The sequence below is a fragment of the Crocuta crocuta genome, unplaced genomic scaffold (genome assembly GCF_008692635.1).
Source record: "Crocuta crocuta isolate KB4526 unplaced genomic scaffold, BGI_CrCroc_1.0 scaffold348, whole genome shotgun sequence".
Lineage (NCBI taxonomy): Eukaryota > Metazoa > Chordata > Mammalia > Carnivora > Hyaenidae > Crocuta > Crocuta crocuta.
In genome coordinates, this window is record NW_027529573.1 from 4,184,973 (window position 1) to 4,201,662 (window position 16,690).

Sequence of the window (16,690 nt, forward strand, 5' to 3'; positions counted from 1 at the left end):
GCCTAGTAGTTTTTATTTCTGCTTTCTTTTGATGCATCTGGAAATTTTAAAAAGAGAAAGAGCCATGGGGGGGTTTGTAGACTGAACTTCCCACCAGGCATGTGTCACGTGGGGTTAGCTGAGTGCCTTGCGCAGCCTCAGCCAAGAGCCCGCGGCAGCACATCAGACGAATTAGGTGCGCATGCTTGCTCCTGCGGAGCACAGGCTAGCAGGGGTGAGGGTGACAGGCACCCAGCTGTGACTGTCCCCAGAGCCAGGGCCGGGCCGGCAGCTGGGCACTGCGTGCTTGTGTACAGTCCCCTCCCCGGGCGGGCTCCAGGTGGCATCCCCTCATGTGGCAGCAGCTTTGGCATCATCTCTGTTCACGCTCCGCTGGGGCCCAGGTCAGGCATCACAGAGCAGTCACACCTACACTGCTCTGAGGGCTTCCCAACCAACGTAGCCTCCTCTGGCCTGGCCCTCTGCAGTGCATGACTCTCAGGGCTCTTTCTGGAACAATTTCCTCCCTCCCACAGACCTTCTGGGGCCAGTCCTGGTCTTCGTGGGATACCCCCTCCTTGACTGGTGAACTGGTCTCCCACCCTGCCCTGCTGACTTAAAAGACTGGCCCCCAGGGGCACCTGTGTGGCTCAGTCAGTTGAGTGTCTGACTCTTAATTTTGGCTCAGGTCATGTTTCCAGGCTCATGGGATTGAGCCCCATGTCGGGCTCTGCATTCAGCCTGAAATCCTCTCTCTCTGTCTCTGTCTCTGTCTCTCTCTCTCTCTGCCCTTCTCCCACTCGCATGCACTCTCTCTCTAATAATAAAATAAAATACAGGGATTGGCTCCCAACCTCCCCCTTGGGCAGGGCCCGTGAGGTGGATGGAAGCTCCCACCTGGTGAAGTTCCAAGCCGCCACGCATGCCCCCACGTGGACGCTTTGGGCCTGCCCGGTGCTCCCTGGGCACACCTCTGTGCCAGGCTCGGCAGCGCCCCGTGCGGGCAGGCCCCCACCCGCTGGGCCCCGGCTCAGGCGTCTGCACTCCCTACAGGGCCTGATGCACTCCAGCGGCCCCGTGGGCCGGCACCGGCAGCTGGTTCTGGTCCTGGAGGGGGAGCTCTACCTCATCCCCTTCGCCCTCCTGAAGGGAAGCTCGTCCAATGAGTACCTGTACGAGCGCTTCGCCCTCATCGCCGTGCCGTCCATCCGCTCCCTCAGCCCGCAGTCCAAGGTAAGCCTTGCGCCCGCTGCGGTGCCTTGCAGGGGGTCCCAGACCACGGTCTTCCCGGCCGGGCTGGGCTCCCCGGGGTCAGAGCGGGATCTCTTCACGGTGTTAACTTTGTAGTTTGCGGCCCGGTAGGTTGCCTGGGAGCAGATCCGTCCAGAGGCCGAGGGACAGCCCTCCTGACCCTGACTGTTCTTCACTGCCCCAGGAAGCCATGATGTGTGTCATTTCTCTCCAGATGTCTTTGCTGTGACATCAAGGTCGTGAGCTACTCAGAGGCACCGGGTCAGGCCCGAGGCCAGGCTGAGTATCTGAGGAACGGGGTTTCCCCCAGTGCCCCCCGCCTCATGCTGCCCACTGCCTGGGCGCCGAGTCTGCCCACGGCGGGGGCCGCAGACAGGGCTGGGTCACAAATGAGATTACCGTCAAGTGGGGAAGGGTCTCACAGGCCACCGAAAGAACCGAACACAAATGAGGTGGCTTTCGGGGGACCAACAGGGATTCGGATCTCATTCAGCACAGGAGTTGGTATAGAAGAAACATCCACAAAAATCAAGAGGGTGACAGTAGGCCATCCACAGAGTCCTGGGTCGCCCCCCACAGCCTCCTCGGCCTGCCTGCCTCATTAGAGAGCCTTCCAGCCAACCCCGAGGCTCTTCCCCTTCTCCAAACCCTCGCAGACCCTCATGGCCCCCGACCCGCCGGGCACGCACTTGGCAGCCCAGCTGCCCACCCAGCCTTCAAACCAGAAAATGCCCGCAAGTTGCCGCCGCCCTCAGAGCCCCGCAGACCCACAGGCAGAGCCAGCTCAGACGGGGCTCCTCCTAGGGGGAGAAAGTGGCTCATTTAGGAACCCAAATCCTGGACCCTGGGTGTGGACAGCCCCCTTGAGACCTGCCTTAGCCTCTGTTGACCTTGGTCATTGACGTGGTTCAAACCAGGGCAGCTTCTGCCTCTCGGGGCTTGGGAAACCTCACTTGTTTGACTGTGTTCTGTGACTGGATTGTAACTTTCTCATGGAAGAGAATCAGTTCAAAGGGAAAGAAACTATTTCCTCTGAGTATTTTGTGTGTCCGTGCACGAACCCCAGATGCGAAGGGAGCCGGCCTTGCTAGACAATGTCCTGCATGGGGGCCGCTCGCTGCGTCTGCTGCCAGAGACCCCCAGGGGGGCAGAGGCAGCCCATGTTGAGAGAGCTTCGTGCTGATGACAACCGTGAGCCTGCTGTTGGGGGGCGGGGGGAAGGTGGCCTGTCTCTTGCCCAGCGTTTGAGGCATCACCACGTGGAGCCACCAGCAAGTTATTCTGTAATAATTTGATACCTGATGTCTCCCCCAGAGCATCAAAAGGCACCTCTGAAGGGAAACCAGAAACTTTGTTGGATTCTTTACGCTGATTTTAGAATTTGGTGATGTTTCTATTTTGCAGCACACAGAGCAGAGGCCCACTGTGAACTCTGCAGTACAGAGTGTCCTAAGTCACCCCGGCTCTGCTGAGACGGACTTGCCTTTTGTCACCCCTCTGAGCCCTGACTCCTCGGGAACGGGCATCCCCCTTATTTCGGGGCCCGCAGGGAGGTCTGCGGGAGTGAGACGCGTGGGGCAGGCTGGCCCCACACGCCCTCGCCTCCTGCCCCAGGGCCCCCGGGGCTGCACAAACAGGGGAGCCCCCTCCCCCACCGTCCAGTCCCCATTGTCAAGGGCTTGTCATATAGCAGGTGTGATTCTCAGTGACAACAGCACCTGGGTATAAAAGGTGTCAAACATTCGAGTGAACGGGGTCAGTGGGGGAGCAGGTGCAGCCGAGCTGGGCCCAGCCCTGCACTCCCCGGAAGCCTGTGGCTCGGCCGGCTGCTGCAGGGGGCTGGGCCACCGGGCCACCGGGCCACCAACTGATGGGTGGTGTGCTGGTCTGTCTTCCCTTCCAGTCTCACCTGAGGAAGAACCCGCCCACACCCTCCAGCTCCACGTCCATGGCGGCCGTTGTCGGTAACCCCAAGCTGCCGTCAGCCGTGATGGACAGGTGGCTGTGGGGGCCGATGCCGTCGGCCGAGGAGGAGGCCTACATGGTGTCCGAGCTGCTAGGCTGCCAGCCCCTGGTGGGCAGCGTGGCCACCAAGGAGAGGGTCATGAGTGCTCTGACCCAGGCCGAGTGCGTCCACTTTGCCACCCACATCTCTTGGAAACTGTCGGCCTTGGTCCTCACGCCCAGCGTGGACGGCAACCCCGCCAGCAGCAAGAGCTCCTTCGGCCACCCCTACACGATCCCCGAGTCCCTGCGGGTGCAGGACGACGCCAGCGACGGGGACAGCATCTCGGACTGCCCGCCCCTGCAGGAGCTGCTGCTGACGGCCGCTGACGTCCTGGACCTGCGGCTTCCCGTGAAGCTGGTGGTCCTCGGCTCCTCCCAGGAGTCCAACAGCAAGGTCACGGCGGACGGGGTCATCGCGCTGACACGGGCCTTCCTGGCGGCCGGCGCACAGTGTGTTCTCGTGTCTCTGTGGCCTGTGCCTGTGGCTGCCTCCAAGATGCTCCTCCACACCCTCTACTCCTCCCTGCTGAACGGCCTGAAAGCCAGCGCGGCCCTGGGGGAGGCCATGAAGGCGGTGCAGAGCAGCAAGGCCTTCTCGCACCCGTCCAACTGGGCAGGTAGGAGCGCCGGCACCCGCCAGCGGGCCCGGGCTCGGCCCTTACAGCCCCCCGGGGAGGGTGGGGCGGGGCCCTGGGGAGGTGCAGGGAGAGGGCTGTGTTTGCGGAGACTCCGGCCTCCTGCCAGTCTGCCCTTCACCACCAGGTACTGAAGTGGTCTTTCTGACGAGGAAGCTGCAGAATAGTCTGCCATCAGAGTGTGAGCGTAGACCTCCCCTGAGGCTAGTGTGTGCTGGGGGGCCCATCTTTGGCGCCCTCGTGTGAGGCCCCGTGACTGACTGTAGGGAAGAGCCATGTGGTACAAGGCCCCGGGGTTTGGTCATCGGGAGACTTGGGTTTGACCCAGCTCCGTGTCTGGGCTCTGTGACCTGAGGCAGCTTCCTTGCCCTTTCTGGAGCTCAGCGTCGTGGTCCGTGTGACACTGCCTGGAGGAGTGGCAACAGCACGTGCCCTTAGCAGACCTGCCATGAGCTCGGAGGTCTGGGAGTGAAGGGACAGTGTTGTCTGTGACATCTGGTCACAGGAGGTGGGACAGGGGCGCACCCGGGGACCCTCCCGTGCGGGAGGCCCTCCCTGACAGGCTGCCAACACAAAGTCCAACCCGCCCCCCGCAGCTCTCCCACCCGGCTTCACCCAGCCGGGGCCATGTCACGGATGCACCCCACGATGCGTCAGCCTGTGGCCGGCTGTCTCGCAGAATCGGCCCCTACACCTCCCCAGGACACTCCAAACCAAAGGCCAAGTTCCCACCAACGCTGTAGCAATGGGACTGACCCATAAACAGACTGTCTGAATTCTCGAGAAACAGAAATGCCAATTTCGGGGGGTGGGGGGTAACGATCTTTAAACATTTATAGAGCCACGAGGGCCGGTGGTGGCACCCGGCTGCTGAGCGTGTTCAGAAATGGAAATGTTTGCCTATTTCACACACTCAGCACAGGTGCAGTATTTTCTTGAAAGGTATTTGAAAGGAACAGAACAGAATCCGCCCTGTTTGCTCACACGGCTGAAGAGAACTCCCATTGGCAGCCGTTCTGTGAGGGGAGGGAGGGCAGGTGCCGAGGCCGGACTTCATGGTTCAGCTGCCTCCCCCACCAGGAGGTACGGAAAGCAGGGCCTGGCGGCGGCCCCCCAACAGCCAGCAGCACGGGACGGCAGTCAGAGGGGCTTTGGGCCCCGTGCTCAGCACTTCTTCCCAACAGGACCCTGCCCCTCTCTGGGGGAGCCCTCCCCATCTCCCTAGCGGGCCTCTGCGTGTGCTGTTTTGTCCTTGTTTTAGTGACAGACAGCACACGAGTCCCCGCTCAGTGCTGGGGACGGTGGTGTCTGAATGATGCCGCCCTGCTAACCTTACAGCCTTGCCTCCTCCATGCTCTTGGAAGCCCCCTTTTCTCCATTATCCGGGGGCAGGTAGGTGGTACCTAAGCTTGTTGGCGGCTCAAGGAGACCGCTCTGTCCACCTCCCCCAGCGCTATTGTGGGGGGCGGGGGGCAGCACACAGGCCGCCGTGCGGGCCCCCAGCCTACTCGTTCCTGCCACTAGAGAAGGGTGCCTCCTGCCCTGCGTCTGGCAGCCCCAGCCCCCTGCGCGCTGCACACAGACCCAGAGGCGTCGCAGGTGTCCGGGAACGGCCCATCGCTCCTCAGGATGGCGGCCGGGCCAGGGAAGGGGCCCCGGGCGCCCAGCCATCAGCCCGGAGACACCGCAGCCTCCTCCTGCCTTCACTCCCGGTGCCCACCGCTCCCCGAGCAGTGAAAGGGTATCAGTTCTCAAAAGGGAGGGGACAGAAGGGCGCCGAAGGGACCCCAGTGAGTTAGACATCCCCACCGCCCATCCCACTGTGCCGCGCAGGCGCCTCCCAGCGGCCCGGTGGCTGTGAGGCGCCCGCAAGCGCTGGCTCAGAGACTCCCGCCTTGGTTCTCCACAGGGTTCTTGCTCATCGGCAGCGACGTTAAGCTGAACAGCCCCTCGTCGCTCATCGGCCAGGCCCTCACTGAGATCCTCCAGCACCCAGAGCGCGCACGGGACGCCCTGCGCGTGCTGCTGCACCTGGTAAGGGCCGCGCCCAGGCTCCCGGGGGGCAAGACGCCCTTGAGAGGAGGGGACAGGAGCAGGTGGAGGGGCGCCATCCCCACGTATCTACGGGTTGAGCCAATTGGTCGAGCGGCAGGCATGACACATGTCCTGAGCACAGCGGTGGCAGTCCTTGCCAAGGTCCTGGGGCCCACACCGCGGCTGCTTCTGGGCCATGTGGCTTTGGGCAAGTCACCTGGCTTTCTGAGCCTCAATTTCCTCATCCGGAAGCGGGGATGAAACTTTGAATTTTTCAACGTTATCGGGAGGATTAGAGAACAGGTGAGTAGCTGGCACACAGCCTAGTGGCTGAGGGATGTCAAACGGCACTGGCCCTCCCTCAAATTTCACTGGAGGAAGAGGCCAGCACTGACGCTGTATTTGGCCCATCCCAGCCTCTGTGGGACCAGGGTGAGGATATAGACAGAGGCCCCATGTCATCGTCCACACATTTAAAAGTTCTCCATCAGGCCGAGAAGCAGCGACACGCCTGTCCCACCCTTCCACCTGCTATCCTGGAGGCCGTTTCTGACAATTTAGAACTGTCAGCCACCATGGGGCTCTGCAGGAAAGACCAGCCCCACCCCAGCCTGGGGGTCCCCTGCCTGGGAGGCCATGTGGGTGCACGGTCCACACCACATCCATGCTCCTTCCAGACCCAATGCACACAGCCGCCTGCAGCCACCTCTGAGGACAGAGGTGCACACGCCGTGGCCCTGTCCAAGCTTGAGAGCGAGGACATGTGACCCTGGGAGCAGACTGGGAGCTTACTTTGGGGGCCGGGTCCCGGTGGGCACGTCCCCTCAGCTGGGCACACTTACTGCCCCCGTGTGCCCCAGGGCCCCAGGTGGTGGCACCCAGTGCGCTCCTGGTGGCAGGTCAGGCCTGTACGTTTCCTGAGCCTGGGGTCTGCCTGACCTCAGCGTGTGGCCAGGGAGGAAGGCGGCCACCTGAAAACCCAGGCGGCCCGCGGGCCAGACTTGAGGCAACTCACACCGCCTACTCCAGGGTAGCCGAGCTCATGCACTCCGAGAACTTGGGGAGACTCTCATCTGATCCCAACCTGTGCCTGGAACCGCACAGAGCGATTCAGCTGCTCAGCTTAGGACCCTCTGCAGCCCCATCACCCCCAAGTCCCCGCCTTCCTTGCTGCAGACCCTGGGCTGCTTTCCTGAGGGAACCAAACCACCGTCTGTACCCCTTTGGCTTTCTTCTCCCCGACCAGGCTTGGAGCCAGAGCCAGGCCTCTCGCTCCCCACTCAGCCCTGAGGCCCCTCAGGCACATTTAAGGGCTGGCTCTTTATTCTTGGCTTCATTTCCTGGGGTGAGTACAGGGCTCCATGGGTCAAGTTCTCCGGCCCTTACCTCCTACCTACCCTGGGAACCTCGGGCCCCAGTGGGCAGTGCATCTCCAAGGGCGAGCCAGCCGGCTGCTCTTCCTGCCCAGGGACACTCCCGCCCTCCTGCCCATGGCGTCAGTCTGCAGCACCCCAGGGCAATGCTGTAAGAGCATTCTCAGGGGAAGTCTTGGACGGCTCTTCCGGCCCTCCAGCGATGGCCCACGTGCCCCAGGCCACACGGATCTCCAGAGGGACTAGCTCTCCCCTAAAGAGAGAAGCCTGCGGGGAGGCGGGAGGCTGTTGGAGTGCTGCCGAGGGCTCACAGGGACAGGTAGCTCAGCAGTTATCCCGACAGGCTCGGCCCACGTGTGCCAGGCACGGCTTCGGCCCTGGCACGGGCAGCGGGACTTCAGGGGGAGGGGCCGTAGGTTCTAGAGGCCACTACTGAGGGATGAAAGGGGAGTCGGGGGTGCGGGGAAGAAGGGCACTGCTGCCCAGAGCCCCGCGATGGGGACCGCTCAGGTGCGAGGTGTGTGGGCCAGCGAAGGGGGCTGGAGGCCTGAAGGTCTGTCCTAGCGAGGGGAGCCGCTACACGCTTTGAGGCAGGCCTGAGAGCGGGTTTTAGGCAAGTCACCTGAGTGTCTGTGCGGGAGAGCCGGGAGCGGACGAATGGGCTCGGGAGGGGACAGAATTCTCCCGAGTCTCCGGGCCCTCACTGGCATGGACTGGAACCTTCTTTCCCTTTGTGCCCTCCTCCCGCGAGAAGCCCGGTCGCGGCTCCAGCGTCATGCTCCCCAGGCCCTGGAGCCCACATACTACTGGCTTCACGCCGCAGGCTTTGTGTGTCCCCAGAGCCACCAGGAGAGAAACCAGGGCCGGCCACGGCCCAGAGTGGCGCTTCACTCCCCCTTGCCCTTGCAGGTGGAGAAGTCCCTGCAGCGCATCCAGAACGGGCAGCGCAACGCCATGTACACGTCCCAGCAGAGCGTGGAGAACAAAGTGGGCGGCATCCCTGGCTGGCAGGCCCTCCTCACCGCTGTGGGCTTCCGGCTGGACCCCCCTGCCAGCGGCCTGCCCGCAGCCGTCTTCTTCCCGACCTCCGACCCGGGTGACCGGCTCCAGCATTGCAGCAGCACGATCCAGTCCCTGCTGGGTGAGCCGCAGGCTGGGCTGGGACCCCCGGGGGGCTGGCTGACCACGCAGGCGCAGCGTTCACCGGGACGCTGGGTCCCACAGCTGGGAAGGAGCCAGCGTCCTAAAAAATGGCACGGAGTCACCGACACAGACCTCTCCGGATGTGGAGGGAATGTGAAACAGCATAGCGCTCTCTGCCCCAGCAGGACACGGCCGCGGCTGCCTCTTCCTGCAGTCACACGGGCAGGCCGGGCAAACGGTGGTGGCCTTCATCTTTCACTGGCAGCTTCGGGTCAACAGAGCCACGGGGCCAAACCCCGGGGTCAAACAGGCGGCAGGCGCTCAGAGCTGACTTTGGCGCATCGCTCAGAGGAGGTGGTGCTGCCTGAGCCAGAGCCGGGGCCCCAGGAGCGTGACCACACATGCGGTGCACGCACTGCCGCAGGGGCAGGACTGGCCTCCCTGGAGCCCCTTCCCTCCTTTCTCAAGCCAGACAGAGACCCACACACCCGGCTGTCCCAAGCTTCTGAAAATGCCACCGACGCAGACCATCTCAGGCTCTTAGCCTGGGGAGGGCCGTGAGCACAGAGGCCCCTCCAGTAACGCACGCCTTCTTCTTGGTTTAGGTCTGCCCAACCCTGCCCTCCAAGCCCTCTGCAAGCTCATCACTGCCTCGGAGACCGGCGAGCAGCTCATCAGCCGGGTGAGTTGAGCCAGGGCGGCTGAGCCCAGGCCTGAGGGCTATGCCAAGCCGGAAAGACGGGGTGATTTGGCCCTAAATAGGAATCTGCAAGTAACACTGTCTTGTTGCTTTTTTCAGCCTTTGGGATTAGAAGGAAAAGGCCAGGGCTGGGGGGGCCAGACAGCCCCCCAGGCACGTGCATGCACAGGGGGCAGGTGCTTGTGCCGTCCTCTCTGGGCGCCAGGTTCTGAGAGCAGTGGGGCATCAGAGGATGCCTCGGGGGGCCCCTGTCGCCTGCAGTCTCCCGAATTCTCTATCCAGCCGCCTCCTGCACCTTGTCGTCCCCACCCACCAGCTTTGTCTGCCGACAAGGGTTACGGCCACATTCCCTCAGCCAGCAGGTGTAGGGCCAGCCTGCCAGGTGGCTACAGGTGTCCCAGTCAGAGAATGACCCCTGCCCCGAACAAAGTAGCCACAGCCGCGAACACAGAGCGAGCTCCAATGCAAGATGTGGTTTCTTAGCAGGTTTCTAAAAATGTGCTTTCCTATAAGGGAGTGTAGGCCTAATTCAAGAATCAGGAAGAGTCTAACTCTCAGCATCGTGTAGGCCCTTCCCAACTTGGCCTCAGAGCTCCTGGCCTTCCTACTGCCAGTGAGGGTCCAGAACAAGGGGAAGAAGTGACATTGTGAACCACAGGGTGGCCGCTGTGTGTGGGAGGGCTTCCAGATGGAATAGCCACCACGACGTGCACAGGGCAATGGTGTCTGGTCATTTGGTGTCATCATTTGAAAAGCCAATATACATCATTGTTAGATATTTATCAGTTTTCATATTCAATGGAAACATTTCTGTGCGGAAATAAAGCTATTCTGTCTAGGAGTCACGTCTGAAAATCTGCGTGCCTGGAGCCCCCACCTACCAGGGTTGTTGCCAGCCCAGATCTGGAACCGTAGCTCAGTGACGTGGCCCCTTACTGAGCTCTTCTCACTCTGCAGTAAGCGTGTCCCATCTCCTTGTTGAAGAGAATCAGGAAGGCACTTCTAGAACCTCCTGAACCCAGGAGGGCTGGAAGCCTGTGCTCTACAAAAAACAGAACTCTAGAATTACACCTGCAGGCCAAGGCCGAGTCCCCAAAGCCAGCTGCCTGACTTCTTGCTTTGGGTGGCATCACGGGGACTCTGCCTCCTATCCCGCTGGCCCCAGGCACATGTCCAGGGCTGCCCCCTGTGCCCGGCAGCCGGGGGCGGGGGGAGATTTCCTGAGTCACTCTGGAAACATGGGCATTTCTAGAGTGGCCTGTGCCTCCCCCCCACCCCCCTCCCCGGGTCCTGGCCGCCCTGCTCCTCCCCCCGGCAAGGAAGAGCAGGGCCTGGCTACCCCCGACCGTCGGGCCTGGTGTGCCTGTTGTTTTCCTGTGTGTCCCTGCTGACTCTCGCTCCTCTCCCCTCCCGGTCGAGCCACGGGCCTGGTGTGGCGCTTCCTAAAGCAGTGAGCAGCTCGCGTTGCATAACAACCTGTGCTTGAGTCTAAACTCTCTTCTTTCTCTCTCTTTTTCTTTCTTTTCTTATAATCTGCTGGCCGAAGGCTGTTAAAAATATGGTTGGAATGGTGAGTAACTACTCTAAGTAGCAACCGTTGTCAGGTGAGCCCCTGCACCCGCCGCCCCCGCGTCCCCCGGGCCTGCAGTGAGCTCGGTGCACGCGCTGCCGCGGCCCCGTGCACCTGCCCGTGCGCCCCGGGGAGGGCGGNCCCGCCACGGCTCGCGCGTCTGCCCTCTTCCTCTGCTCTGACTCCCTTTCCTGCTCCACCCTTCTTGTGTTCCTGATTTTGATCTTTCAAGATCCCCCAGAACAGCAGGGGCGGAAGTGACTTTAAGTGAGTGACCCTGACCCGAGGCGCCATGGGCACTTGGATGGGTCTTGTGGGTTCTTCCATGAGCGCTAAGGCTCTAGAACATACCTTCACCATTAACTCGAGATCATCGAGGGGGCCGGCCAGTCCTACAACCCACCCCTCTTCTAGCCCCCGAGGCCCCCGGCGCCAGTGCGCTCCCGACCTGTGACCCCTCCCCTGCCCCGAGCTTCCCAAGAGGAGCCAAGACGGTAGGCGTGAGGTGCCGTAGAAGGAACTTCCAGTACTGGGCACATGTGAGATCATTAGGGATGACAGCACCAGGTGACGCAGGAGTAACGCAGGGGACAAACTGTAGGCGGGCTGGAGGGGACGGAGGCCCCGGGCAGGCGTGGGGCTCACCTGTGCTCCTCCCTCAGCTCCACCAGGTGCTGGTTCAGCTGCAGGCGGGCGAGAAGGAGCAGGACTTCGCCTCGGCCCCCATCCAGGTGTCCATCAGCGTCCAGCTGTGGCGGCTCCCGGGCTGTCATGAGTTCCTGGCGGCTCTAGGTAGGACGGGGTGCCCCTCACTGACCGACTCCTTCACTTCCATTTTTTTTAAAAACCTATTTCCCCTAGTTTCTGTTGGGGAAGGCTGGTGGATGCTTAGGGGTCTCCGTGTTTTCTTAGCTGTTTTACTATGTAAAGATGGTGCAAAGATTCTGGTGCTTTAGCCCAGTTTCCAAATGGCCCTCTAGCCTGGTTCCATCTCCCCAACATTTTGATCTCATCTCTCATTTCTAGGCATCATCTTAATATAAATGTGCTGGATTCCAGCACCACTGGGGGTCAAGCCATGATTAAAAGCTAGAGAAAATGAAGTCACAAAATGATGGGTTCAGGGTTAGTCTCACTCCTGTTGAAGCCTCGTTAGATTTGGTGCCGGGGACGTAGGCCTGACGCACCAGGACCCTTGTCCATCCAGGATCTTTCTGTTCCCTCTGACACTGCAGCACGGCCAAGGCAGCTCCTGACTTAACTGCGACTTTACTAGATGTATTTCTGGACACAAATACCACAAGAGGCTGTAGGCCGCCCTCCTGTCCCACTCGAGTGCCCGTGTGACTTGCCCGGGAGCCACGCCCGCCGCAAGCTTGTCTGCAAACACCTGGGTCCTGTGAGGCCATGTGCTCGGCTCCGGGGGTGCAGCACGGAGCCCAGAGCTGGCCTCGCGCTCCAGAGTAGTCAGGCTGCTGGTGGGCCAGACACGGTGGACGCCTGGCCTACGGGAGCACCGCAGGTCACAGGCAGAAGCGTTAGGGTCACGGCAATGGCTGCAGGGGTGGAAGCAGGGGATGTCTTCGGGGTGAAAGACCCAGGCAGAAGAAGAGCCACTGATGAGCAGATGCGGGAGGCGCCCGTGCCGGTGCAGGGGCCATGGGGGCAGGTGAGGCCCCGAGGCCCCGGGAGGGCCTGTGGCCCCACACCCGAGGGAGGGGGGTTCCATTCAGGTTACCCGGACCTGCCATCCCATGTGGCAGGACAGCCAGTCCTTAAAAAGGAAGTTTCCTTCTGCCTGTGAAAGTTGGATATTGAGTATCCGGTTTCATTTATAACCCATTTTGCAGATGACCTTTCCTGGCCCACCTCAACTTAGGGCTGGCTCTATTTGCCCTTTTTTTTTTTTTTTAAATTATTTAATGTTTGTTTATTTTGAGAGAGAGAGAGGGAGAGACAGAATCCCAAGCAGGCTCCATGCTCTCAGCACAGAGCCAGACCCAGGTCTCAATCTCAGAAAGTGTGAGATCATGATCTGAGCCAAAATCAAGAGCTGGACACATAACCGACTGAGCTACCCAGGCGCCCCTGGCTCCATTTGCTTTCGATGGCGAAACCCCTAAGCCCCTGTAAGTCAATGCTCTGACGTCCTTTATGATTTGTACTATTTGTTTCTGTGGACTTAAAGCATAGTCTTCTCGGTATAAATGTAGTAAATTAGTATCTAAATAAATATAGTCAGTAGCAATTGGATCAAGAGTGAGAAATGCCAGATCCACACCCAGGAGGAATCTCTCTTGACTTTCAGGACAGGCCTGGCCTTGGGGCAGTGACACAGGACCCAGGTGAGGGAAGACAGGGCCAAGACCTTTCTTTATAAAGGAAACACTGTCTTCCTCACGAAGGGCCTACACTGCCTCCCTTCCGTGTGGGCCTGACAGCCAGTCCTCCTCACCGGTGACCTGGATATTCCAGGTGTATTGCTAGCTCACCTCAGTGTTAGGAATTGTGGGTAATTTTCTACTTCCTGGCACTTTCCAAATCCACTGATACTTCAGGGGCGACCCAGTGTGCCCGGACTTGGGCTGGAGGAGGAAAAGTCTCTGCAAGCCGGGCCTCTGGACAAGTGACTTCCCTCACTCTTGAGGCTCTGAGTACCCTCTTTGCAGCCCTCGGCACCGGGCAGGAGCCATCCACCCATCACAGGGCAGTTGGTTATTTCCTTCACTTTTGTCAGAGGAACCAAGGTTTTGCTAAAGTAGAGGTTTCTAACCAAAGCATTACATTTTATAGTAGTTAGTTATTCGCCCTGAAATGCTGAGTTCTCAGAGACCTTCCTATTGCTTTCAGGGACAGTTTACTTTTGAGTTCAGAGGGTAAAATGTCTCACAGCAAGTGGAAGGCTGAGGTAGCTCCTCGAGTGAATCGGATTCCTAGAGGAATTACAGTGTCAGACCCGAATCAGAAGCCACAGACACGCTTCCGCTTTGGCAAACAGTCTGCTGTGAAAGGCACGGAACGCAGACCACGGCAGATCGTAGGTCACAGAGCCCTGTCACCAGAACACAGATCAGAGGAGGGGAGGGCCCGGGGTCACAGGTGCCTGCCCCCAAGGCCGTCGGCACCAAGCAGCTCCAAGGTGTCAGGCGGAGCTCAGTGACCCGCTGCGGAGGCCGAGTGCAGACGTTCAGTGCTGAGGGCCCCTGGGCCCTACGTACTATCCGTGCACGTAGCCTCTGACCATGGCATCTGCGTTTGGCTTCTTCCTCTGCTTCTCCCAGGGAGAAGTGCGTCAGGTGCCTCTGAGACGTCTCTAATAAGTCCCAGGGCGGTGGCAGCAGCTCGTTAGCCAGCCTCCTGCCCTTTGCTGTGCCCGCTCCCCCTCTCGAGAACTGCTAGCGCCAGGGAGTGCCCCCCAGCCCAGGCTTCCGCAGAACAAACAGCGCAGTCCCTGTGGGGAGGCTCAGCCCAGAGTCTCCGAGCCCCTGGCCGCAGACGCTGACGATGCATGAAGACACCGACCCTGCCCTTGAGAAGCTTCCACCTTCCCCGGCACCGGCACCGGCTTTAAGTGCTGGACCCCATGCTGAGTGGAGTGGCCAGTTTTTGTCCTTCTTCAAGGCTTTTTTAAGGGGACGGTTCTGGGGAAGAATGGAGGGAGCAGCGAATATTAACGAGCCGGACTGGCTGGGACCAGGGGCTCTCAGGAACACCAATGAGGGCAGGGAAGCTGCCGGTGCCTCAGGATTGGCAGGAGGGAGGAAGCCAGGCCTCCAGGTGCACGCCCTGCACACGGGGCCCCCCCGCACTCTTCCCCACGGAAGCAGATATTTACGGTCCTCGTTCCCCTAGGGTTCGATCTCTGTGAGGTGGGTCAGGAGGAAGTAATCCTGAAAACCGGGAAACAGGCCAATCGGCGAACCATGCACTTTGCACTGCAGTCTCTGCTCGCGCTCTTCGGTAAGCGCCCCTCCGCGCCGCCCTCCGCACCCCTTCCACCCCGCATGCAGACACCAGCCTGGCGGCAATTTGGGAAGGGGAAGAAAAGTGAACAAGTAGTTTTTGCATAAGTGTTCAGAACAGTTCAAAGGCAGTAAACACCCGAACTTAATGATCAAAACAGGTGGTAGAGACAAGGTGTCACCCAACGGGGTGAGGATGACACACAGAGGATGGGACAAGACAGGGTGGCAGCGGGAGACTTAGGGAGGGGCGGGTCCTAGTCACTCACGCCGCAAGCAGTTTTCAGGCCCCCGGGGGCACACCTGCCTGCCTGTGGCTCTCAGAGGGCCACACTGGCCACCACTCAAAGTCTGGATGCTGGCGAGGATGGTGGCTGTGGTCTGAAGGCAGAATCCACGGGATCTGCTGAAGGATGTATGTCACCGAAAGGGAGGGTCACAGGCGATACCTTGTCTGGGGGAACAAATGCCACCTTTTGCTGAGACCTTGAAAGTGGCAGGAGGAATGGGTCTGAGTTCCATCTTGGACACGGTCAGTTTTGAAATAGCCGTTAGACACCTGTGCCGACAGCTGGGTACCGGCATCTGCGGTTCAGGGAGAGCCCAGCGGGGAGAGGGCTGTGTCCTGTCGCAGAGATGAGGAGGGCCTGGGAAGGAGTGGTCAGTGAGGGCAGGGCGAGGCCCACTGTGGACCTGGGCAGGGAGCACGGGGCTGCCCGGGACGTTCTCGGAAACGGGAGGACANNNAGAGAGGGAGTGTAAATGACCCTGAGGAGGCTGCTGGAATCCCGAGGGTGGTGGCTGTGGGTTCGGGACAGGGGCCAGCACGGACGGCCCACAGGCCCCGCTCGGAGCACGAGGCAGACGTGGGCGCCGTGGCAGGGGCGCGGTGGCCTGCGGGGCTTTGCGTTCTCCTGCGCCACACTCACTCTTGCCAGCGGGCGCGTTCCCCAGGACTGCGGGTAAGAGCACGTACACGGTCCCGGCTAGTTCCTGCGCGTCAGGGCATGCCTGTGACCTTGAAAGAACCCTCAAAGCCACAGAGAATTCTAACTGCCCTCTGGGCACTGATGTCTTGTCTTAGATTCCACCGAGCTGCCCAAGCGCCTCAGCCTCGACAGCTCGTCCTCGCTGGAGTCTCTGGCCTCGGCCCAGTCTGTCTCCAACGCCCTGCCCCTGAGCTACCAGCAGCCTCCCTTCTCCCCCACCGGCGCCGACAGCATCGCCTCCGACGCCATCTCCGTGTACAGCCTGAGCTCCATCGCCTCGTCCATGAGCTTCGTCTCCAAGCCCGAGGCGGGGTCGGAAGGCGGGGGCGCCCGCGGCCGGCAGGACTACGAGCGGTCCAGGACGGCCTACCCGCAGCGGTCCACGCTGCCTCGGGGCCAGCTGTCCCCCCAGACGCGCCCTGCGGGCGGCAAAGACGACGAAGAGTACGAGGGCTTCTCCATCATCAGCACCGAGCCGCTGGCGGCCTACCCGGAGGACGCGAAGCCGCGCTTCTCGCCGGACCACAAGCAGTGCCGCGCGGGGGCAGCCGGGGGCCTGAAGGTTTCCGTCAGCTCCAAGGGCAGCGTGAGCACGCCCAACTCTCCGGTTAAGATGACCCTGATTCCCAGCCCCAACTCTCCCTTCCAAAAAGTCGGCAAACTAGCAAGTTCGGACACGGGAGAATCGGACCAGTCGAGCACGGAAACCGACAGCACCGTGAAGTCCCAAGAAGAAAGCAACCCAAAGCTTGATCCACAAGAGTTGGCCCAGAAGATTCTAGAAGAGACGCAAAGTCATCTCATGGCGGTGGAGCGGCTGCAGAGGGGCGGCGGCCAGGGCAGCAAGAACGGGCCCCCGGAGGACGGCGGCGCCGGGCCCAGCGGAGCCGCGGTCTTCAGGGCGTCGGAGACCAGCGCGTTCAGCAGGCCCCCCCTCTCGCACGCCAGGGGCCAGCCGTCGCCCGTCACCGCTAAACCAAAGCCCCCCGCCAGAAGCTCGTCCCTCCCCAAGGTGAGTTCAGGGTACAGCAGCCCCACCGGCTCCGA

At 61.0% G+C, this 16,690-nt stretch overlaps 1 protein-coding gene across 1 annotated transcript in view; it reads left to right on the forward strand.

Annotated features, from left to right (window-relative positions):
* Window positions 1–16,690, forward strand: part of TTC28 (tetratricopeptide repeat domain 28) — a gene marked incomplete at its 3' end in the record, with an annotated part of 610,006 nt that overhangs the window by 592,948 nt on the left and 368 nt on the right. Inside the window, 10 exon segments of the mRNA XM_077761493.1 lie at window positions 1,033–1,212; window positions 3,134–3,854; window positions 5,782–5,906; window positions 8,189–8,420; window positions 9,028–9,104; window positions 10,669–10,692; window positions 11,355–11,484; window positions 14,545–14,652; window positions 15,739–16,678; window positions 16,680–16,690. The exon segment at window positions 16,680–16,690 is cut by the window's right edge and continues 368 nt beyond it. Of these exon segments, the coding sequence (XP_077617619.1) occupies window positions 1,033–1,212; window positions 3,134–3,854; window positions 5,782–5,906; window positions 8,189–8,420; window positions 9,028–9,104; window positions 10,669–10,692; window positions 11,355–11,484; window positions 14,545–14,652; window positions 15,739–16,678; window positions 16,680–16,690 (2,548 nt within the window).